Source organism: Eschrichtius robustus, chromosome 3, assembly GCF_028021215.1.
Source record: "Eschrichtius robustus isolate mEscRob2 chromosome 3, mEscRob2.pri, whole genome shotgun sequence".
In the NCBI taxonomy this organism is placed as follows: domain Eukaryota; kingdom Metazoa; phylum Chordata; class Mammalia; order Artiodactyla; family Eschrichtiidae; genus Eschrichtius; species Eschrichtius robustus.
The window spans coordinates 142,502,209-142,527,171 of record NC_090826.1 but is presented as its reverse complement, the minus strand read 5'-3'; the positions used below and the strand labels follow the sequence as shown (position 1 = coordinate 142,527,171).

Sequence of the window (24,963 nt, the reverse complement as noted above, 5' to 3'; positions counted from 1 at the left end):
GTAGAGAGAAGAAGAAGTCATTCAGAATCACAAAGAAGAAGCCTAGTGCTGTCATCAAACCATAGCCTTTAAGTTCAGCAAAGAGCTGACTCTTCAGAGATGAATACAATGCACACCCATTGCTTGTCCAAATTGTCATCTAGTTTTTCTTTTTTTTAAAAATTCTCTCTCTTCCTATCCCTCAGATGAGTATGATTTAATCTCCAAAGTATGCATGATGAACACATACTATTTCTTCCTCCAAGAATGTGATGTTACAGTGTGGGCCCACATTCCAGAACTGGATTGAGAGGGAGAGACTCCATACAGGCGTTCACTAGTTTAATTTCACACAGAAAACATCTCTGTTTCACAGCCACAGAGAATATTGCTTATCTTGGCAGCCTTCTCACAAATGTAAGACATTGAGCACAGATAAGTCCAGTGCATAATGAATGAGTTGATGCAATTTCAATCAGTAACAACACCAACAACAAAAAAAACACCACCACTTAGTGCTATACAATGGTGAATCAAATGAATCACCTTTGTACCCAGAGATGGCAGTATTTTGGTTGATGTTAAAATTTAGAGAAACAACATATTACTATGAAATCATGATTACATGATTACAGAATCACTATGAAAATGATTCATCAGTCAACCATCAGGTATTTATTTCAACTTGTGTCCAGCAGTATGCCAGTGCTTTAGGGTTTCTAAGTGAAGTAGAATTAAAACTAATGGACACGGTCTCAAGGACAGACAGCCTAGCTGGAAAGAGAGAATTCCCATCATGAAAAAAAGAACAACCCCAAATAATCCCTAGCATAGCGTGGACAGAGAAGAAGGACACCAAAGTGGCCAAGAGCGGTTTTGAAGTGTTCTAGGCCACCCTTCCCATGTCTGACAGAGCAGCATTTCTAAAAAACAAATCTGACCGTGTCACTATCCCTGCCTGAAACCGTTTACTGACTCCCCAGGGCCCACAGGACAATTTCTGAATATCCAAGTGAAGCATATAAGACTTTTCGTTATTTGGTGCTTCTCAGCAGCTTCATCTCTTGCCATTTCTCTTCTGCTACAGATGCTCCGAACTGCAGGATGTTCTCTCTAATACTGCCCTTTTGTACAATTTATCCTCTTCCAGGAATACTTGCTCTGGTTCCCCTTCTAAGACCCCATTTTCTGGGCTAACTTCTACTTTTCTTTTAAGAATGAACTCAAGTCTTACCTCTCTGGGAAGCTTTCTTTCCCTGACACCCACACCTACATAAGCTTACTCACACCCATGCTAGACTACAGCTCCCTGCTGTAGGCTCTGCAAACACCTGTGGGTGTATTTATTACAGCACTCATCACACTGCATTGCAATTACTGATTTATTTAATGCTGTTCCCCCAACCTATTGCCCATTTTTTAAGGTCAACTTTATTGAGGCATAATTGACATATAATAAAGTGTATCAATTTTAAGTACATAGTTCAGTTAGTTTTGACAAATGTGCATATTCATGTAACCACCATGACAATCAAAGGACAGAACATTTTCATCACCACAAAAATATGTCCAACCTCCTCACTGCTCCCTTGCTCATTTTAAAAAATAAAAGATACCAAAACTAACACACCATTGTAAAGCAATTATACTCCAATAAAGATGTTAAAAAATAATAATAATAAAATAAAAAAGATACCGAGATTTTATAAAAATGGTACAAATGCACTTATTTACAAAACAGAAATAGAGCCACAGATGTAGAAAACAAACATATGGTTACTGGGGGGAAGGGATAAATTGGGAGATGGGGATTGACATATACATACTACTATATATAAAATAGATAACTAATAAGGACCTACTGTATAGCACAGGGAACTCTACTCAATACTCTGTAATGACCTATATGGGAAAAGAATCTTAAAAAGAGTGGAGATATATATATATATGTATAATTGATTCACTTCGCTGTATACCTGAAACTAACACAACATTGTAAATCAACTGTACTCCAATAAAAATTGGAAAAAAAAGATATGGAGATTTTATAAAGACACTTATTTTTCATGCTTGATCATTCATCAAAAACTTCATTATTTTCTGCTATATGCAGGTATTATTTATAATTTAACAATTAAATATTTATATTTAATGGTACATTTAGAATAGTTAAAATTAATACATTAAAGATGAAATAATATTTTAAATTCAAATATATTTGACAAACTGATTTGTGCCTACATAAAATTTATAAATGATTCTAAGAAGTCAGTTATAAATATTGTGTGAGAAGGTACCTATCTAAATGTGGCCAAAAATAATAAAGATTCAACATTATCTAGATGATACTTTCTGACCAAGTGAAATACTTTTTTAAAAATAAGTTTAAAAAGCATATATTTTTAAGACACACTTTAACTCACAAGAGAGTGTAGGACTCACATTTCCAGCAGTATTGTGGACTGAATACCGTAATTCAACTCTCCCCCTAAGAACAACTAAAAAAATGCTTGATAAAATAAAACTAAAATGTCTTTTTCGATATACTGATGGGCTGACAAAAAATTAAGAACTCTTAAAAGCCAAACCTATATGAAAGAAGAACCTACAGAGATAAGCACTGAAGTCAGCCTCCATTTTGAGGGCATTGGCTTAACCAGGTAAACTTAAGCTTTGTTTTTTGCTAGACACTTATTTAACTGCCCACCAGAATTCAATTTGTGCTTCCCTTTCCAGCATACTGAGTCATCACTAGTAAGTGGTTGCCCAGCCAGAGATTACACTTCCCCACCTCACCTCCCTCATATCCACATAGGACAGTGGGATTAGTTCTCAGTGATGATAGAATGTAAAGTGATATGATGTATGTCACTCTGGTCCAAGAAGGTTAAGAACTGGGTGTGTCTTCTTCAATCTCTTTTTTTGCTAATTGCTATCTGAACTTAGAATATTCCTAGGCCCCAGAGGATGGTGGAGCTGCAAGAATAAAGTAATCTGTGATCCTGAATCATCATATGGAGAAAAGCTTCTTTCTCATCAGAAGCACCTACATTGGGTTATTATGTGATTGAGAAATAAACTCTTATTGTGTTAAACCACATGCCCTCCATGACAACACAAGGAAAATTGCTTACCTTGAAATATGGTGCTGGATAGGGGCAGGGAGAGGGGAGTCATTTCCCCCTAGAATTAATTACCACGAGCATACATATCTATAGGTTTCCAGCCTATATTCACATTGAGTGGTCTGAAAAACCTCAAGCTAAGAATTTATTTTAAAGTGCCTTCCAGTTGATAGTGCGCCCAGAAGTAAATGCAATTTCTCTCCAGAGAAAACTCCTTTCATTCCCAGAAAAATGAACCCACTTTCAAAAATCATAAAACACACAAAGAACCAAAACACCAAGTGCAAGAGCCAAAAGAAAAAACAGATAGTTGAATAAGACTCACAGCTATCAGAATTGCCAATTTAGAATATAAAACCATTATATTTAATATTGTTCAGAAACACTCCTCCATGACTCTCTCTTGTTCCTGCATATCTTGCTTTGTATACAGAAAAACAAAAACAAAAACAAAACAAAACAAAAAAACCAAGGCTTTAGCTGATCTTTACCTGGACCATTTTTCAGGTCTGTGTTTGCAGTGAGTATCCTTCAAGGATAAGGTAATGTCTCTCACTAGGAGAAAGTGTAGGCTTTCTTACGGTCTACTATAAACTGGCAAGTTCCCCAAGGTCAGTGATCCTCTCCTGTGCAAACAGCTATCTAGGCCTATCTGTGTCATTCCTGTAGGAACTGGGACATAGGGAACCAAAACAAACATGCTGACACTCTGGCTACTGCTTCTTCTGTGACTAATAAAGTCTTTTGTCTCTGAGACGAGTCTCATGTCTTCTTTCAGCTAATTTGCAAACAGTGTAAAATCTCATACTCTTCAAATGTCTTGACAAATAGTCTTTAAAAATAAAAATATGAATAGGAAGCAAGAAACTAGAATAATGACTAGAAGATTTTAAGAGAACAAAACTGAACTTCTAGAAGTAAAACATAGAATAACTGAAATTTAAAACTCAGTGATTAAAGGGCAAATTAGATACAACTGAAGAGAGAATTAGTGAATTGGAGGATAGATCTAAAATTAATCAGAATACAGTACAGAGAGGAAAAAAGATAGTAACTCTGAAAGAGAGGTTAAGGGACATGAGCAAAGTGTAAGAAAAATGAGCATAAATCTTGTTGGAGTTTCAGAAGGAAAATGAAGCAAAAGCAATTATTAGAGAAGAAAATTACAGAGATGTTTCCACACAGATGAAAGACACCAATCCATATATTTGGGAAGCCCTATGACTTCCAAGAGGTCAAACAAAAGAAACCAACACCTAAACACAGAAGAGTAAAACTGGAAAACAGCAAAGATGTAGAGAATACCTAAGTAATTAGAGAGAAAAGACATCACAGATGGCCCCCAACTTACAATGGTTCAACTTACATTTTTTCAACTTTACGAAGGTGAAAAAGTGATATGCACTCAGTAGAAATCATACTTCAAATCTTGAATTTTGATCTTTCCCCAGGCTAGCAATAGGCAATACAATACTTTCTCATGATGCTGGGCAATGGCAGGAAACCACAGCCCTCAGTCAGCCACGCAATCACAAAGGTAAACAATCAATACACTTACAACCATTCTGTACTCATAAAACCATTCTGTTTTTTCACTTTCAGTACAGTATTCAGTAAATTACATGACATATTCAACACTTTATTATAAAATAAGCTTTGCATTTAGATGATTTTAGGCTAAGGTAAGTTTTCTGAGCACATTTACGGTAGGCTAGGGTAAACTGTAATGTTTGGTAGATTAGGTGTATTAAATGCATTTTTGACTTATGATACTTTCAACTTATGATGGGATTATCAGGATGTAACCCCATTGTAAGTCAAGGAAGATCTGTATATTCAAAGAAATAAAACTTAGACTTTCAGCTAGTTTACAACGGAAACAACGGAAAGCAGAAGACAATGGAATATTTTCAATGTACTGAGATAAAGTAACCTGAAATTCTATATCCATCTAAACTATCGTTCTAAGACTGCACTTAAAATAAAGACATCTTCAAACCAAATAATAATGATAATAATAATAATAATAAAACACACAAAGAAAGACTTTTGCTAAAGTTAGACCCTCAGAAAAGTAAACTCTAAAAGAAAAAGAAAAATTTTCGGAGATGGGGTTGAGATGCAAGGAGGAAACGAGGAAAGAATGAGATTCTATTTTATACAAACTAGACTGGAAAAATTAAGAAATCTGACAATTCCAAAACTTGGCAAGGATATGGAATAGGGGGAAATTTATGCACTGCTGGTGGGAGTGTAAACTGGTACCACTTTGGAAAACAATGTGGCAATAACTTGCAAGATGGAACTTGCACCTAGCTTGTCTTATACAGGGGCATAAGACATGTATAAGCATGCTCACAGTAGCATTGTTCATAATGATAAAAAAACTAAATAATTGAAATGTTCATCAACATAACTATGAATAAATAAATCATGGTATAACCACATAATGGCATATTATTCAACAGTAAAAATTAATGAATTACTACTACATATATTAATGTTGTAAGTCTTAAAAATCTTAGAGACAGGTTGAGTGAAAGAAATAAGTCACCAAAGAAATCAGATATATATCACACATATATACGACTATATAAATAGCTTATATGACTAAACAATATTTTGGGAGGATACATATGTACGTAATAAAACTGTTTAAAAGCCAAAGAATGATTAAACACAGATTTCAAGAACATGGTTACCTTTGTAAGGAAAGGAATCCAGGGGACAGGATGTGAAGGATTACACATATGGATTCAACAAATCAGTAAAATTCTAGTTCTTAAGTTGGTTGTGAGCTCACAAGTGTTTGTTTTAATATTATACACTATAAGTTACATGTATATTATTTTGTAGATATCAAATATTATAATGTAAAGAAATTAACATTTAGCAAAAAAAAAAAAAGGAATAGAAGGAGCTTCCTTAACCTTCGTTATAAAAATCTTACAGCAAAATGGTATAGGATAAAATATTGGTGAAATATTGAGGGTGAAATATTGAAGCATGCCCTTTAAAGTCAACAATGAGACAAGATATTCACTGAATCATAAATATGTTGATACTCTCCCAAATTAATCAACAAACTTATTGCAATCCATATCAAATTCCCAGCAGACTTTGTTTTTTCTTCATATTTGCAGTACTTAATAAGGTCATCCTAAATTCATATTGAAAATCTAAGTTCCAAAAACAGCCAAGACAATTTTGAAGAGCAATAACTCAGTGGAGGGACATGCTCTACCAGATATCCAGGTTTCCTTCAAAGCTAGAACAGTTGAAGGAGTATCACATTAGCAGAGAGAGTATGTAAAGAAACATGATACACGAAATATAGCATTACAAGCTAAAGAAGAAATGAAGGACATTCAAAAATGGTATAAGGATAATTGATTATCCATATGGAAAAAATTCATGTTAAAACAAGAAGGCCCCATTTCAAAATAATCAGATTAACCAATATTTAAAGGTCTGATGATATTGATAACTGGGAGAATGTAGAGTAGGGAAAATTCTCATATGCTGTTAGTGGGGATATAAACTCATGTCCCCATCTTGGAGACAAATCTGGTAATAACTAGTAAAACTGAAGGCTTTCATACTTTATAATCCAGCATGCCACTTCTAGGTGTCTATGCTAGAAACATGTATAACACTGCCTTGTACTGAAAAAAACAAAGTTAATCACTCAGAAAATGGATAAATAAATTTGACCTTATTAATCAATAGAGTATAAAAAGCACTTAAAATGAATAAACTAGAACTACATGTATCATCATGGGAAACAGATAAAATAGAAACAAAATGTTAAGTAACAAAAGCAAGGTGCAGAAGTAGATATACAGTATAAAGCTTATGTAAAACTTAACAGACGTAAATCAATACTATATATTGGAAATACAGATAACACGTATGCAGTATACATATTGAAATATGCATAAGGATGATAGACATCAAATTCAGGATAGTGATTACCTTTGGGTAAGGAGGGAGGGGAATAAAATTGGGTGCCAGGACTAGGGTGAGGCAAGCAAGTCATCTAGCATGCGAAACATCAGGACTCATTAACTTTCAAGTTTGTGCAAGTGCAGGACACAAACCTAAGAGTGAGCGCCTCCTTAAATGTTGTACCCTCAGCACCTCCCTTATCTGATCCTAGTCTTGGCCCTGTTAGGTAAGATACACAAAGACTTCAAGAGCTCTCTGCGGAGTTTTATTGCTTAAAAAAAAAAAAATCAGTTGTGCAGGTATTTCCATAGAAAGTGTTTACAATTTCTTTGGCTGGATTTCACACGTTTAAGACTGTAGTTGTTACATTAGTTTCTTAGATTGGAATTGTCACAACATGCAGGTATTAGAGATTTGGACACCAAACACAAGTGCTCTGAGGACTTGGTACAATGATTTCTCATGAGATTCCTTTTCTCTTTACAGAATAACCAACAGAAAGACACGTGACTAAGCTTGGCAGTGACCCCCTCACTCCCATGGCTTTGCATCTTGAGCAGAGAAATGTGAGAATGAGGAGAGGGTAGAGACCAGTTTGGAATTTATACCAGGGGTAGGGCTCTGAGTAGTTCCTGCTGACTTGGTTCCTGTCCTGTTTCCAAACATAGTTCTCCAAACTTCCCATCAATTCTGTGAGCCTCCCAATATCCTCCAATAATTTCCCATTTTCTTTAAATTAGTCAGAGTCAATTTCTGTTGCTTGCAACCGAAGAGCCCTAACTGATACTTAGCCTCGTGCTGTCAAGGAATGAATTTATATAACTCCACATGTGTTAGTTGATCCTTAGGAATCAACTTTCTCACCACGATTTGATTTCCCATTTAGGTTTGGTAGGATTCTACAAGGACAATGTCTACTTGTATATTTTAAGCCCTATCGGTCAGGGCTAACTCCCTTGGCTGAACCACTGTGGAGTATTATTAATGTCCAAGGGACACACCCCTGACTTCTTATTCTCCAGCTGTAGTTGTGCCTATGGCCCCCGAATAAAAAATTGCCAAGCTGGCCTATGATAATGGCTACACTAAGAATGATAGTTTCAAGTCTAAGAAAATCCATCATTGCGCCAACTGTGTCACTTAGAGTTGTCTTACCTCCTCTGTCTTTAAAACTTCCCATATCCGAGCGTGATCTTCCACCAGCCAATGTCCTGCGCTTTCTACCTTGGTGGAAAGTTTGAGTTTAGACACCACATGAGCAGGCTCTCCCACGGGCTTCCCCTCCATCTTGAAAGAGCCAGGCAGGAGGCATTACGGATCTGTTTGGAAGAATAAAGTGGGATCCAGGTTAAGACACTGAGTAACATAAAAAGAGATAGGAAAGCAAACTATCACGCTTGATTTGTGGATAATGAGACCATCAACAACAGTATCACAACAGGCAACAACATTTATGGCCACTTTTTATGTTTTAGATATTCATGATTGGTATTTTAATGCAGGATTCTGGAGGCAGGGATGCATTCTGATAATGGACGAAGTGATAAAAATTGTAAAGCAAAGTAAAAAGCATCCTCTGCCTGTTCTATCTGCTTGTCACTTTGCTCTAGCCCATCAGTAGGAGAAATGGAAATGGGTTGATGTAAGACAAGCCTGAGTGATGTTTTCGTATCTCCATGCCATGCAGTGCATGTGGAAGAAGCACTGGCTCTGGTGTCAGGAGTTTTACTCTCCAAACATCTATTAAACACTTATTTATTCGAGGCTCCATGCAAGGCATACAGAAATAATTTGGTAGTTTGGTCCTCCACCTTAAAAAGCTTACTGTCTCAGGGCAGAAATTGCTGTAAACAAGCAATCACAACACAGTGTATTACAGCATAACGTGTGAAACGCCTCAGTAATCATGTTTCCAAACTGCAGTGGAAGCACAGAGGAAGGTTCTCTTCAATATTTATTGGCTGTATTACTTTCCTGAGCCTCCGTTTCATCAGCAGTTGCTGCAGAGACAGTATCTAAAAATGGATAACAATTCTATAAAGTCTACTTCCTTGACATCATTCTACCTGCCATTGGCTTGTTCAGAATCAAGTCATGCCTGCCCAGCACCATACTGCCCTAAGGAATCTCCTTACCTCCATTCACGTCCCCCGGGTCTATCCTTCTCAGGGTAATTTTTCTAAAAAGCAAATCTGATAATGATGTTCCATCTACCAAAAACTTTGCCCGGAGAATGAAGTCCAAACTCCTTAACACAGCATCCAAGGCCTCCTCTGCCTCCCTTCTCCCGCCATGCCCGGCTGCCTCCTCTGCCATTCTGTTTCAGTCCTTTGAAAGTGCTTATGGGGCTTCCGTGGTGGCGCAGTGGTTGGGAATCCACCTGCCAATGCAGGGGACACAGGTTCGAGCCCTGGTCCGGGAAGATCCCACATTCCACGGAGCAACTGAGCCCATGCGCCACAACTACTGAGCCAACGCTCTAGAGCCCGTGAGCCACAACTACTGAGCCCACGTGCCACAACTACTGAAGCCCGTGCGCCTAGAGCCCGTGCTCTGCAACGGGAGAGACCACCACAGTGAGAGGCCTGCACACCGCAATGAGGAGTGGCCCCTGCTCAACGCAACTAGGGAGAGCCCACGCGCAGCAGCGAAGACCCAACGCAGCCAAAAATAAATAAATAAAATAAATAAATGTATTTTAAAAAAAAAAAAGAAAGTGCTTATGGAGCTCAGATACATCTAGGATTTTTAAGCCTTTGTTTGTGTCACCTCCCCTCCACCCACCACGCCAAGAGAATAAAGGCCCCTCCTCCTTTGCTAGTCTCTATATATACTCTGGACAGATCTCTATCATGTCACCTAAAACACTTTATTATAATTATTTGTTTTCAAATTTATTTCTACTTTCTGGTCTTTCAAGCATCTTAACACTAGAGATGATGTCATGTACAGAGTAAGTACTAAATGAATGTTTGATGGATTAGTTAATTCAGTAATCATGAGACTCCAGTAAAATTAAGGCAGCAGATCTAATATATTCAAATAACAGATTAAAAGTCGAATTATTCCTTCTCTTCAACTTTTTTTGACTTAGTGGGCTGTAAGCTCTTCATAAGAAAGGGTCAAGTCTAACATTCATCCTGCACCCCCAGGCAGCTAATTCTGCAAGCAGCGATTGCTCATTAGTTAACAACAGAGTATTTTCTTGGAAATGTCTTCAAGGAACTGAGCATGTCTGCAAAAAGCAGGTCTTATGCTCACATAACCTACTGCCCAAATAAAAGTAAATGGAAATCGGCGTTGAGAAGCTGGGCAGGGGTGAGATAGGTCAGAAGATTCAAGAGAAGGATCTTCTGCAGCCAAGTTACTTCTCTGCCTCACATGCTCCATCTGTAAGCCATGGAGAGCAAGCAGTCTGGTGGCAGACAGCAATGATGAGGAAACTTAACCAAAACCATTGTGAAGTACTTAGAAGCATGGAGCACGGAATACACTCTCCTAGGAACCAGGAAACAGAAACTTTATCATTAATGCACAAAGTTCTTCTGAGTGGACATAAATGAGGCTGACACATACATGCAAGGAAATAAACAGAGGAGAGTCATGTAGAGGTTTCAGTCCAAAAAAAGGAAATTAAAATAAACAGGCAAAATGGAAACAGGCCAAATTAGTAGGGAAGGAAATTCCATTGCTGTTATTGGAGATAATACTGTAAACCACAAATAAGAAATCAAAACAAAGTGGAAAAACTACATAAAATGGTTTTGGCTGTATCCTCTGTATATCATGGAGACGTAGCTGGATAAAACAGACAAACTGCAGCATCTCAGGGTGGACAATGGAACGTGTGTAAATGTAATATAGCCCAGTGACCCCTTGGCTCTTCCTCTACTGTCTGCCCACAGCTGCTTTCTCATCTCCACGGTGTGGGTGAAAGTTAGCAAATTTTCAGTGTTAGAGACTGAACTGTACTGTGTCTTGACTTCCTACAGATTGTTCCTTACCCTGTTTGGGAGAAGATGCAGTTCTGAGTTTTAAACCATTCCAAAGTACTTGGGAACTTGAGATGGATGCAGAGAGGCAGCTCAGCTCTTATGAGGCTCTTCAAGCATTTTGAGATCCTCCACCCTACCTGAGACTTGAGGCCTTTTCACCCATATTCAGTACCTTTCCTCACTCACACACACAAAATGACCATATGCATAATATTATTGAGCTCCCATTGCATCCGTCATTGCGCTAGGTATTTTCCACATTATGTCAAGTCCATATGATAATGCTTCAAGGTAAATGTCACAGTTTTACAGCGATGAAAAGTTTGACTCAGAGAGATTAAGTAACTGCTAGAAAGTTGTAGGGTTCCCAAGTTCACGCTCTCTCTCCTAGGTCAGTTCAGAAGGCTTTCAACCCCTACCCTTTATCTCATCACTGGTGGAATGAGACCTCTCTCTCATGCCCCTTCCCCCATGGACTAAAGTGTCACTGTCTTAGGTAACTGGCATAACAGAGCCCCTTGAGAGATGGTCACATCTGATGAATCGTAGGTAAGAGTGAGGTAGATAGAAGGAGGGAAATTTCATGAAAAAAATGGATCATTCCTTTTCCTCTTTACTCCCATCTTAACTTCTGACCAGGGCAGGCTTTATGGGTGTGACCTGCACAATCACACATGGCCTTTGCTAAGAAGGGCCCTAGGCATGGTTGAATGCTCTGCTGTCACTGTCTTAAAATTCCTAATATTTCAACAAGGGCACCCTGCATTTTCATTTTGCTCTGGGCCCCAAAATTATATAGCCAGTCCTGCTGCTGGTCCATGCATTATAGGTTTCATTATACCTTCATGCATTATAGGTTTCTTATTTTCCTAAAATGAGCTAGAAGTCTATATAGTGGAGCCATTTTTTTGGTAGAATTAAAACGTGAGGCATATGTCGACCTTCTTCTACCTCTGATAGGCTGCATGCCTTAAAGCTGAACTACTGCATTCTTTCTTAAAGCACACGGTCAAGGCTTACAAGCCAACTTCCATGCAAATATGAGCCCACTCAACAGATAAGTAATCACTGTAAACCTAAAAGGCAAAATCTTCAACTCTACTTAATAATTAGTCTAAAATATCATAGTCCTTATAAGCTCTTTGGGAAATCAGCTTTCAAGAACTGTCATCCTAAAACACCTGATACCCAAAGCAGAATTATTTTTAACCACAGAATGATGAGGACATCCTTAAGTTGGAGGTAGGGTGTAGAAAGGAACTGTATGTCTATAAAGGCAAATATCTGATCAGAGAACACAGAAGCAAAGTTTTGCTCAAAAATTTAAAAAGAAGTTGCTTGAGAGCTGTTTTTTGGTTTTTTTCTAATTGTAAAAGCGTTGTGATTATACATTGTCTCTACTGCCTGAAGCAGAGAAGTCAGATAAGAATAGGGAAGACAAGTCTGGTGAAATAGAAGAAAGATGCTTTCACTTGACACTGAGAAACAATTTGCAGATGAGAAAAGCCATGTAAAGGTTTTTGAGGTCACTGCATTCAAGTCCTAGAGCCCTAACATTCCCACCAAAGCTGAAAGGTTTTGCTTTTGTTTTTTAAGTTAGGTTAAATCCAAAGACCATTCTAGTCAATATTTATAAATCCTAGTTGTCTTATGAGAAATTGATAGCTGTTAGAAATTTGTGAAAATAATAATTTATGATTACATAAGTAATCAAAAAATTATATGATTATTATCAATGTGAAAGTATGTATTTCCTTAAAATTTTTAATTTCTTTAAAGTTTGTGCTTTTAAGATGTGCATTTTCTTTTTAAAATATTTACTACATTTTGCTTATGATGTAAAATACATAATAACAACATTTCTCCCATTACTTCAAAAATAATCATTGATTGGAGGTCATAACATTTTCTATGGTGATGACAAAAGACATGGTTGAGAGCTTCATATCCTAAATGATCATTAAGTACCAAAAGTAAATAATCAACTTCTCAGGGGCTAATCTTAAAAACATAAGTATTAAGTGACAATCTAAGAACATAAAAATTTGCCATTACTAGTGTCTGTTCCTGCGATTTGATAAATATTATCCATAACGCCCATGAATAATATTTTTGAAACATGGTTTTAAAAGTAAGTGCTAGGGCACAATTTCTCTGAACTCTGTATTTATTTTATTAATCCCCATGCTGGACTTTGATAAATCAATCAGTACTTTATTAAATTTGACTTTCCTTCTATGATAGTAAATAATGTATGAGACATCCCTCTAAATCATTATCTTTTTTCTCCTACCTCTCCTCTTTACATATTTTTGGAAGGAAAAAAAGTGTTTAATTTTCAGAACGTTACTGGAATGGTGTGGTGTTTCTTGTCCTTATCTATTAGGTCCATGCTTTTCTTCAGCCCTTGCAGATTCCATCATTTGTATTAATAATACAGTATTTCTGCTTTATTCCCTTTATACACATAAACTCTTGCTTCTGCCTGAAGAAATCCTTTGATTTTTTTAACTCAACTCAGATTTCTTCTAATCTTGACAAAGCCTGCCCTGCCCTGTCCTGTCTCTTCCAGGACCACTTGTCTTTCTGCCATTTCTTTCCTCCTACCTTCTCTCTACCTCATTCTTCTTCCTAATGAGCTGAGGTCCTGTCCAGATAAGACAGGTTTGTTTATCTTTATCTCCTATTATCTACAACTCTTCCACCTAAAAAGTCTATCTATCAAGAAGAGTCTTTGCATCTTGGTTTTACTCAAAGGTTTAGAATAGCATCATACAAAGAGCAGTGAAATTCCAGTCAGGAGACCTGGGTTCAAATCATGTGGCCATAATAATTTCTCTGTGTAAGCCTTGAGCAAACCATTTCACTTTTCAGCCTCAGTTTCCCCCTCTTTAAAATAAGTAGATAAACTACAAGGCTGCTGAGACCCCTTACAGGGATAAAACACTCACCTCCCCCCAAATGTAGAAAGAAAAATAGGCATTGAATTTTTTTTCCAGTAGAGCTGAGGGATCTACATTACTAAACAAAACAGCAAAAGGTTGTGATTTCTGTGGGTCACTCACATATTGTATTTATTACCATATCATGCATGCATTCACTATTCGGAAGCCAAACAAACAGCATGAATAGCCCCATGGAATTGATAGATATAACCTCTGAGTTTTGACTATTCAGGAACAACCCCAAATTTTCGGTCATGTAGTCAATTGTAAGTTTGCTGAGGCTTTGTAAAGTTGGTGTTTAGGGGTGCTCACCAATCCTTAGCATCCAAATCTAAGGATGGTTGGGTGGTAGATTTCTCTAATCATGATTGCTATTGCGGTGTTTACAAATTGGGGGATCCAAGAAGGTATTAAGATGTAGCCTCCCCAATTGTGGGAGTGCGTCACAGTGGTCTCACCAGTGTATTCCATCTGAAAAGAGAGAAAGAAGCAGCTGTCTGGAAGCAAGGGATTCCTGTGGGGAAATGGAGACTGGGACACAGACAGATAATCAGACAGAAAGAACTCCAGGAAGCCATGACATAGCGAGAGATTCCTAGGTCTGGGAAAGGGGGCATGTCAAGTCATCTTACAGCAATATTAAAGTTATTTGTGTTTGAAGTGACAGCATATGTCCATGTATGAGAAGGTAAACAGATCTTCATTACCTCTTCCTCTTTGGAATCTCAACAGCATTCTAGTCTGTATAAGGCAATTCACATATTCTGCATGTTGCTTTCTTTTGCTTTCCTCAGCTCTGGTCTCCCCCGCTGGACTGCCAGCTCTTTGAGAGCAAGACTGGACATAAATTTATTATACTGCTTCAATTTTTTTAAAAAGCTCAATCACTCTTTTTTTTAAATCTTCATTTTATTTTCTTTCCATTAAAAAAAAATTCGCTGGAGTCCGAGATAACACATTTACCATTACGATGTATTTTGGAACAAATGTCAATCACCGGGCAACCATTTCCAAAGGAATTTTAATTATGTACTGTCTCACTGAACACTGAGCAAAGTTGCACAATAGTCTGTGGAGTCAGAAGTGACTTTCTCTGAAAGCAACTGTCTCCCGTTAAAAGTAGAAAATTAAAGAAGTGCAAGGCATTCCATTCCTTCTTCATTCAAGTTGATACTTTTTTAAAGGGTGATCCAACTGCACTTCAGACTTTGTGTACTTTTCCCCCCTCACTGATAGTATTTGGCAGAAGTTTTTAATAATAATTAAAAAAAAAAAAAAGAAAGAAAGAAAAACCCAGACTGAGTTTGTACTACCCTTGTGAACCTCCCTGGAGAAATGCTGCTCTTTGCTCAGCAATTCCTGCTTGAAACAGAGAGCCAACACAAGGAAAACAGCTGGGCTCCCTTCCTGGTCTCCATTCAGAGCGGCCAGTCTGGAAACAAATCTGCAAAGACAGATGTGGGGGAGGGAGAGGACACCTAAACAGAATAGAGGCTGAGATCACGAAGAATCCGTCAGTGTTCTAAGAGAGATAGAATTCTAAGGGACTGACTCTTTTATGGCCTGCATTTTTATTATAATAAAAAGCTTAGCGATTATGTTGTTTGAAAACAAAATGAGATGAAACTGTAGATCACGTGACTGTCCCAGGCTCAATGTTTCACAGTTCTGTGGACTCCAGCTTTAACTGGCTGGATGAGGGCAAAATACAAAAACCACTAGGGGGGCATCACCCAGTTCACTAGTCCCAGGCTAATTTTTATCTTCCAGCTGAAGACAGTTGAGCTGATTCAGGTCAGAGCCATCTTTTAAGTCCCAACGATAACAACAGCAATCCCCCTCACCTCCACCCCAGTGAATTCAGCATTCACCGTGCCAGGCACTGGACCTGCACTTCGCAAGCACCAATTCCTCCTCAGAACAGCCTCAGGAGAAGCTCAGATCAAGAGAGATGAAGGAACCAGTCCTGGAGTTTCTCTCAAGCCATCCTGACCCCGGAGCTGTGCCCTCACCACTGCACTACACTGCTACTACCCCTTAATAGTCAATGCTCCACTTACGACACGACACCACGTAAATGCTGAAAAATCTGAATTCCCAGGAATCTAAGCTCTTGAAAAGATTCAGAAGAGGGCTTCTCATGGGAGGAATGTGAATTTTTTTAAATGTTGGGTTCAGGGAAGGAAATCTGTTGGGTTTATCAGTTAATGCACAAAATCATTTAACTTCCCAATAGATTGGCCTTTCCACATCTCAGGTTAAAGAGCAGTCTGTTCTCAGTCTTTTACTTTACTGAAAACAGAAGTCTAATCTATTTAATTACAGTCTCTTTTACTAGGCCATAGGATAATGGCAGGTCCCAGTGCGGGGAAATCTCTTTCAAGAAAACACTTCCGGGAGAGGCGTCTACAGTGAGCTGGCACTAGACCAATCCTTATCCTCTTTCGCAGTCTCTAAGCAGCAAGGACACCATGAGTTTTACATATAACATGTATTCTTAATTACCGTTCCTCTTTCATTAGATCAGATAGCGCCTTGCCCCACTCTGATAAGTTTCACATAGTAATGATTAAATCCAGTTACTCCTGCTGAACACCCCAGACACCAGTTTGCTAGACTAAGTGCAGGAAGCTTTACATTCAGAGCAGTATCTTCATTTCCATCTAACTGTGTTGTTCCTTCCTTGATCTTGACCTCTGAAATAGAAACAAATGCCCATACGTGGTGCTAAGGCCAAAAGAAGGGACCCAATATTCATCCAGCGTGGGGGAGGGAGGGATCTGTGTGCCTTGTGTCAGGACGACTTTTACCACTGGCTCACATTTTTTACTTTCTTCTCAGCTTTTTTGGCCTGCACCCGTGATGTAACAGGACGGACCTAACCCATGTGGTCAAAAACTCAATGACCCCAATGAACACAGGAACACTAAGAGACAATGAAACAAGAAGGAGAAATCGCTAGAGATGCTGCTTCCCGACCCTGACACTTGCACAGACCTTGTGGGCTTGTCCCCGGGTGACCTGTGCACCCAGAGCGAACACAACAGCAAGTCAAAACCATACCTTGCGGAATTGTACACAACCTTCCCAAAGGCTGGCACGCTGTAGTACAATGACATTTTCATCAGTAAATGCAGTTACGGTGGCCATGTTCCACGTGTATTGGAAAAGATGCAATCGTTATTTTTGAATGATTTTCAATATTTCCGATTGTTTCAAAGTCTTTCAGTGAACTTTATAAAGACACTCCAACTTCTTTTATTTCTTCTATGCTTTTTTTTTTGGTTTCACATCAAGCTCTATGAGGGTGTATCATAGAGGATGCATCCTGCATTCATGTGTATATTAGATGAGAGGAAGCTTTTGAATTTACCCTCCATAGTCCATGAAGGATAGAACTCTCACATTACTTTGGATTGAACCAAAAGATCTTAAGCCAAAATGAGGCCACTGAAAACCGAATTCTACTCTCAAATCTCAAACAGGTTTCCAAAGCATATTGGAAAACTGCTTTGCATAGCAACAGAGTCAGGAATGTTTTCAGCTCAGCCTGGAGGGTTGGACCGTGCTGGGATATATGAAATAGTTACTGACTTAGAACCTACTTTTTGTTTAAGAATGCAAATATTCCTAGCAGGGCCAAGCCTGGATTTCTCATTAGGCCTTCAGAAAGCAGCAGCCATCCGTCACAGTCTTTTCAAAGGCTGCATTAAATGGCTTGTGTACATCTGCAGGGTTTCTGTGTTTGATCCTAGATTATGTTTTCACTAAGGTTAAGGGTTAGAGTTTTGACAGATGTGGCTGTAGTCTAACCGGCCCACGTTATCTGCCCCTTTTCCACACACATACAGTATGCGATAGCCAAGTTTGTGAAATGTCTCAACTTTGATACCAGCAAATGAGGGGTGGATGGAATGTGGGCTTGAATACTCAGTTAGGTTTTGGTTTTAGTTTCAGAGTCAGTATGAAATCCAGTGCGGCATCTGTCTGAGGGGAAATAGGATTATGTCATTCTGTCACTGTTTCATTCCAACTAGGTTGCAGTTTCTTTTCACTTTCTTTTATTTTTTCCCTCCTCTAACTTTTACAGGACTTTCCACTTTCTCCATTTTTTTTCATTGCCACAGCTTGACCTTGCTATTTCCAATAAACCAAAGTGGAAACTGAATGACAGTGTGTCTCGGATTCAGACCTCTTAGTGCGAATAGCTATTGTGCAAATATACGATTTAGCATCCCTGGCTTCCTCATTGAGGAGGTCAGTGGGCCAATGTGACTTAACTGCAACAAGATGGCAAACTTCCAGGGACATGACAGTTATGTTGCTTAACCTAAATTAAGTTACCAGCACCACGCTATGCAGAGGAGGGTTGCCCAAGTCCCTAACATTCTACTTATTCAGTCTAATCATTGTGCCAGGTGTGTATGGGGCAGGGCGAAATAAAGATAAATAAGCACGTGTCCTCCTTTAATCAGCCTACCTGCTGGGAGTTCTTAATCTGAACCACTGGGAAGTCCACAATTATTTGAAGAGAAAGAGATATATTTCAAAATGATAGGATAAGTGTTAGAAGACAGATATGCACAAGGGCATTACGTTGAGAGCTCGGTGAGGAAAGTATGAATCCCCCAGTCACTGAAGCTCTGAGAAGTTAAGTGAATCGCCCAAGGTCACATAGCAGAACGCAAATTTGAAAACAGATCTGTCTGATTCAGCACAAAGCTTCCCTTTCTGTTCTATAATGGCTTTTCACAATTTTCACAGAATTGTGGCTATGTTAATTTGGCTTTGTAACGTTAATGTTTAAAGAGAAACTCTTTGCACTCAGGTAGAAGAGGAAAGGCCAAGAGGGTTATCTGAAATCTGTGCTTCCTTATCTACCAAAGCTGAGAGCCCGCTTCTTCCTACGGCCTTTCACATCCCACTCTGCCAGCTCCTCTCCAATCCTGGGTGCCTATCACCCTTCCCCAGGCCTGCCCTTCCAGAGCTAAATAAACAATTATGCCACTATTGCTAAAAAGTGGCAGAAAACAGAAGCAAAAATTGACATTGTCAGTTCTCTCACTTCTTAGTCCCATATGGACATTTTTGCTACAAGAGTATGGTGATCTGAAAGCCTAATTATTTTTTAAGACTTTCTTTAAAACAATATATGGACCCTCTTACAGTACTCACTGACTTCTTCACTCTGTCTCTGGTCTGGGGGTTGATGAGTTTATGATTTACAGCTCAAGTGAATGCTGTGCTCAGGTTCATTGCTCCAATTTGATTATAGCTGACATTGGTTCTGGATACCAGAGCGATTTTAATGATTATTAACTTCACTGTGGGCTGAAAAATGACTTAACACGCTAGTGAAGCTTAAGCAGGCTCAGCGTCACAGCTTCTGTGCACTTTACTCCATTTCTCCACTTCAGTCGGGACACAAAGAAAGTGTGGGGGTTTATTTTTTTATCCTTTTGTGTGTCCTAAAAAGGAATTCCAGGCTAAGTTGCTTTGGACCTATAATATCATCCAGAGGATGAAATACCATGAAATCACGTCCAAGTAGTTTTGAGGTCTTACCTGAGAAATAAGTGCATTGATTAAGTCAGCCTAGAAATCTGTCAACAGGCCGCCTGGGTGAAGGTTGATTAAGTCTCTCTCCCTCTCTGTTTCCTTGCTGTAGACCTCTAGAGTTGTTTAGATTTACTCCAGTTCCTACTGGACCAATTAGTCAAAAATAAGTTCTGTATTCTCCCAATTAAAATCTGGCAACACTCACCTTTCATGTACAACAGGATGTCCTGGCTGGTCTCACACAGCCAAAAAGGAACTTAAAATAGAAAGGCAGGACTCTCAGTACATTTGAGTAGCACATGGGCAGTCACATCAGTTTTAATCGTAAGTGTCCCCAGTGCTTTAGTCTGAGCTCTTGAGCCAAACTAATACCCTCAGTCTCCTTTTCCATCATCTTGGGGAGACGAGGTAGTGGAATGAGCTAAAAACTCCTTAGCTGATCTTCTCTGCTGGGCCAAACCATGCAAGTACCATCCTCTGGGTCCAGTTTGGGACTTTTACGAGAGAACCTCTGTCTCTTGGTCTTAGCCAGTATTTAGGGAGTAAGTGCTATATATCATAGCCAAAGTTTGTGCCAAAATAGTTAAATCTTGCTTCATTTGAACTACAAGGAACTCCTAGGGCAATGCACTACAGATGTAAAGAAAGTTTGACAAATATTGCTCAGTGAGTAATGACTTGCATACCTATTCCAAGGGGGGAAAAAAAAAAGATCCAGAAAAAAGAAGGAGAAGAAAGGAAGGGTCAGTAAGACTTCCCCAAGGTGAAGAAAATCTATCACCTCTCTACTCCATAATCCTGCAAACAGGCCTGACAATGGCTTTCATACCCCAGTGAGTCTAAAGTGGGTTGCACACCCCTGACTTGGTACCCAAGACTGTGCACTGGAATGCAGAGAAAAATTACAACTTTGATTTGTATGCTTATTTCATCTCATCTGTTTTATTTCTATTTGTTATATTTTATAGTACATATAAATGTTAGAATAATGGTGCATGTATACAATTTAAAAATAATTGCATGTATATTGGAGGACACTCCAAAAAAATTGAACTGAGAAGAATATTCAACCAAAACACTTTCAAAATCACTGCTTTCCACAAATAAAGCACCCATGGTGCATACTTTTTAACTCACTACAGAATCCTCTTCCTCCTGGATTTCCTGTATCCTCTAATGGCGAGATACAAACTTCATTTAGGTGATACAAACGAACTTTAACACGTCATGAAGTGGACAGTCTCCTGTCAGAGAACTACAAAATGAGGCAGAAGGCAAGAAACTTTTATAGGATAAAGAATAAGGAACAAGGAAGAGACAAATAGGAAATATCAGATAGTCAACCTTGTTTGTGGTGAGAAGGCCCAGAGTGGGCTTGGCGCGTTTGAGGACTGGCTGAGTGAACACAGTCATACTGCACTTTTGGTCAAGCAGAGCTTTGACAAGGATACAAAGTTATCTAAGTTTCAGTTTGATGACATGACCCCCCCAGGCAAGAGTGGCTCCATCTTGGGCCTAGAGATTTATTTCAACACCATCCACTCAGATACCCGAGCTAGCAATCTCAGACTCATCCTCAACTGGTCCCTGTTACTAAGCTCCTTTACCCAAGGGATCACAAAGTCCTGTTGATTACTTCTTTGAAGGCATCTCAGATCAGAGCCTTTTCTATATTCCAGCCACCACCTTGATACACACTTTCATTATCTCTCGGTTGAACCACTGCAATAGCCAAGTTACTAGACTCTCTGCCCTTGACTCTTGCTAGTCATTCTCTATACGATCACCAGAGTAGCCTTTCTAAAAACCTTTAATTAGATCACTGGTCTCCTTAGGAACCTGCAATAGGAATGCACCATCACAGGATAGAGTTCAAGGTTCTTAACACAGTATGTCATGGCCTGACTATATCCTGACCTACAAATCATGTACTCCGCTCTGCCGTGCTCCAATTCCCCAACTCCCTCACATTGCTGGACTTCTCACCGTTCTCCAAACAGTGCTTTCATGCCTTTGTTTATGGACTACTCCTACCCAAAATACTCTTCTTCCCCTCACCTTTTCTTTGTCTTTGTTAGAGCAGCTTAGCCTATGCCCTCCCTAATACAACAGCTATCACCTGCTTGAGCATATACACGCCTGGTACTGTAATACATTATCTCATAGCACCCTATTTTGATTCTCATTTGACATAAGGAGTAAGTAGCAGAGCCAGGATTCCAATCTATATCCGTGTGGTTCCAAAGCATATGACATTAACCACTGGGCATTAAATTTTAAAAGCAAATGCAAATGTCACCTCCTGGTGACAAACCCACTGGGGAGTTAATTGCTCTCCCCAAGTAAGTTGTTCCTATTTCTGTCACAGCATTTATAATACTGTGCTTTAGTTTGCATCATAGTAGACTGTGAGCTCTTACAGGTCAAGGAGTATTTATACTCACCTTTATATGTAGGGTACCTAGGACACGCTGACACATACAAGATGGTCAGTAAATATTTGTTGAATAAATCAACTCACAGATGTTCTGTCCTTCCTTATTACTTATTTTTTTTCCTCAACTCACTATGTTCCATCCCATCTTTAATATAAATGCAAAGGTGTCAAGAATGCCTGACACAGTACCCGATACAGAAAAGGCTTTATACAGCAGAGAAATTGTCAACACCTTTATAAAGTTTCCTTACACTGACTCCAAAACCTTGCCTCAAAAACAGAGCAACTACTACACACAACAACAATTTTAATGAGATGTAATTTACTTATCTCACCTTAAGTGTATATTCAATGGCTTTGGACAAATGTATTCACTCAGGTTATCAACACTAAAATAAAAATAATGAACATCACCCCAAAAGGTTATTTGCTCAGTCCTCTTCCCAGTTGATCTCACCCCATAACTGTATTCAGGGAGCCAGGGATCTGCTTTCTGTAAATACGTGGGACATTCTTCTTTTCTAGAGTTTCATTACACTGAATATCATACAATACCTACACCTTTGTGTCTGAATTCTTTCACTTACCATACTTATTTTGAGATTGATCCATGTTGTCATGTCTTAGTAGTTCATTCATTTTTATTGCTGAATAGTATTCCATTGTTAAATATTTTATTTATACATTCACCTGTTGATGGACATTTGTGTTGTTCTCAGTTTGGATTCCATGAAATAAAAGTGAGAGGAGCATTTGTGAACAACTCTTTATGTGCACATATGCCTTCATTTCTCTTGGATAAATACCTAAGAGTGAATTGCTTGATCAGATGGTAAATATATGCTTAACTTTATGAGAAACTGCTAAAACTCTTTTCCAAAGAGGCTGTAAAATTTTACATTCCCATCAGTAGTGTATGAGAGTGCCAGGTGCATCAACAGCTGGTGTTGTCGCTCATTTTAACTGTACCCACTCTAATGTTCTAATGGATGTGTAGTGATATCGCGTTATGGTTTTAATTTTCATTTCCTTAATGATGAATGACAGTGAAGATCTTTTCATGAATATATTGGCTGTCTACCATCTTTGGTGAAGAGTTTGTTCAAATTTGTCCAGTTTTGTGTAGACTTTTTATTGGTTCTTTTAGTGAGTCGTAAGAGGTTTTTTTTTTTAATGTATTCTGGAAAGCCGTCCTTTGTCAGATATATATTGATAATATTTTCTCCCAGTCTGAGGCTTGCCTTTGCATTTGCATTTTCTTGCTGGTATATTATGAGGAACAGAAGTTTTAAATTTTAATGGAGCCAAATTCAAACATCTTATATTCATACTTTTGTGTCCCATCTAAGAAATTTTTGTCTACCTGAAGGTTACAAAGTTTATTCTAAAAGGTTTATAGTTTTAGCATTTACATTTAGGGCTATGAACCATCTCACGTTAATTTTAGTGTGTGATAAAGTAAAAGGGTTGAGATTCATTTTTTTCTACGTCGACAATAAGTTTTTCCAGACCATTTGTTGAAAAAGTAATCCTTTCCATATTGAATTACCTTGGCATCTTTGTTGAAAATCAATTGACCTTACATATGCGGGCCTATTTTTGGACTCTCTATTATGTTTCACTGATCTATGTGTCTGAACTTATGCCAATAACACACTGTCTTGATTACTGTAGCTTTACAGTAAATGTTGAGATCAGTAAGTTTTCTAACTTTACTCTTCTTTTTCAAAAAATTTTTGGTTATTCCAGGCCCTCAGATAGCCATATAAATTTTAGAATCAGCTTGAAATTGTCTACAACAAAGCCTTCTGGGATTTTTACTGGGATTTTACTGAATCTATAAATCATTTTGGAGACAAGTGACATTTTAATAATACTGACTCATAACAATATTGATTTTATTGAGATTTCACCGAATCGAGAAATCAATTTGGAGAGAGTTGAAATTATAACAATATTCAGTCTTCCAAGCTATCAACATGGTAAATCAATCCATTTATTCATTAATTTCTCACAGAAATATTTCTATTTTTCAGAGTAGAGGTTTTATGTATTTCATGTTTGGGGATGCTATTGCAAATGATATTGTCTTAGTTATTATTCTCATTTCTATTTGTTTATTGCTAATGTATAGAAATACAATTGATTTTTGCATACTAATTTTGTATCCTGAAATCTTACTGAAATAACTTATTAGTTCTACCAGGTTTTTTTGTTTTTTGGGTTTTTTTGGTAGATTTGTGAGGATTTACAGCATATTTGATCATGTCATCTGTGAAAAAAGGTGGTTTTACTTGTAGCTTTCTAATTTGTATACCTTTTATTTCTTTTCCTTATTACACTGGTAAGAATGTCCAGCAGATTGTTGAACAGAAGTGGAAAGGGTGAACATCCTCATCTTATTCTTAATCTTAGGGCAAAAGGATTCAGGTTTCACCATTGAGTGATTTGATAGTAATAGGTTTTTTTACATAACTTTATTGAGATATAATTCACATGCCACAAAATTCAACCATTTAAAGTGCACAATTCAGTGACTTTAGTATATTCATAGAAACGTGCAATCATCAGCCTTTTATCAGAATGAGGAGGTTCCCTTCAACTCTTGGTTTCCTGGGAGATTATTATAATGGATGTATGTTGAATTTTTTCAGATGCTTTTCTTGCCTCAATTGAAATGACCATATAGTTTTTCTCTCCTCTATTGTAATAAGATGAACTACATTAACTGATTTTTAATGTTAATAAACCTTCTAGTCCTGGGATAAACACCACTTGGTCATGGTATATTATGCTTTTCATATATCTCATTGTTGGTTTGCTAATATTTTGCTAAAAATTTTTTACCCATGTTTATGAAGGATATTGGTCTGTAGTTTTCTTTTCTTGTAATATTTTGTCTGGTTTTAATATCAGGATACTGCTGGCCTTGTAAAATGAGATAAGAAGTGTTTCTTCTGCTATATTTTCAAAAT

General features: G+C 38.1%; 1 protein-coding gene across 1 annotated transcript in view; it reads right to left on the bottom strand.

Annotated features, from left to right (window-relative positions):
* Positions 1 to 24,963, bottom strand: part of RGL1 (ral guanine nucleotide dissociation stimulator like 1) — a 291,746-nt gene that overhangs the window by 178,455 nt on the left and 88,328 nt on the right. Inside the window, exon 2 of the mRNA XM_068541388.1 lies at positions 8,208 to 8,371. Coding sequence (XP_068397489.1) covers positions 8,208 to 8,339 — 132 coding nt within the window. The 5' untranslated portion in view covers positions 8,340 to 8,371. The remainder of the gene's footprint in view (positions 1 to 8,207; positions 8,372 to 24,963) is intronic.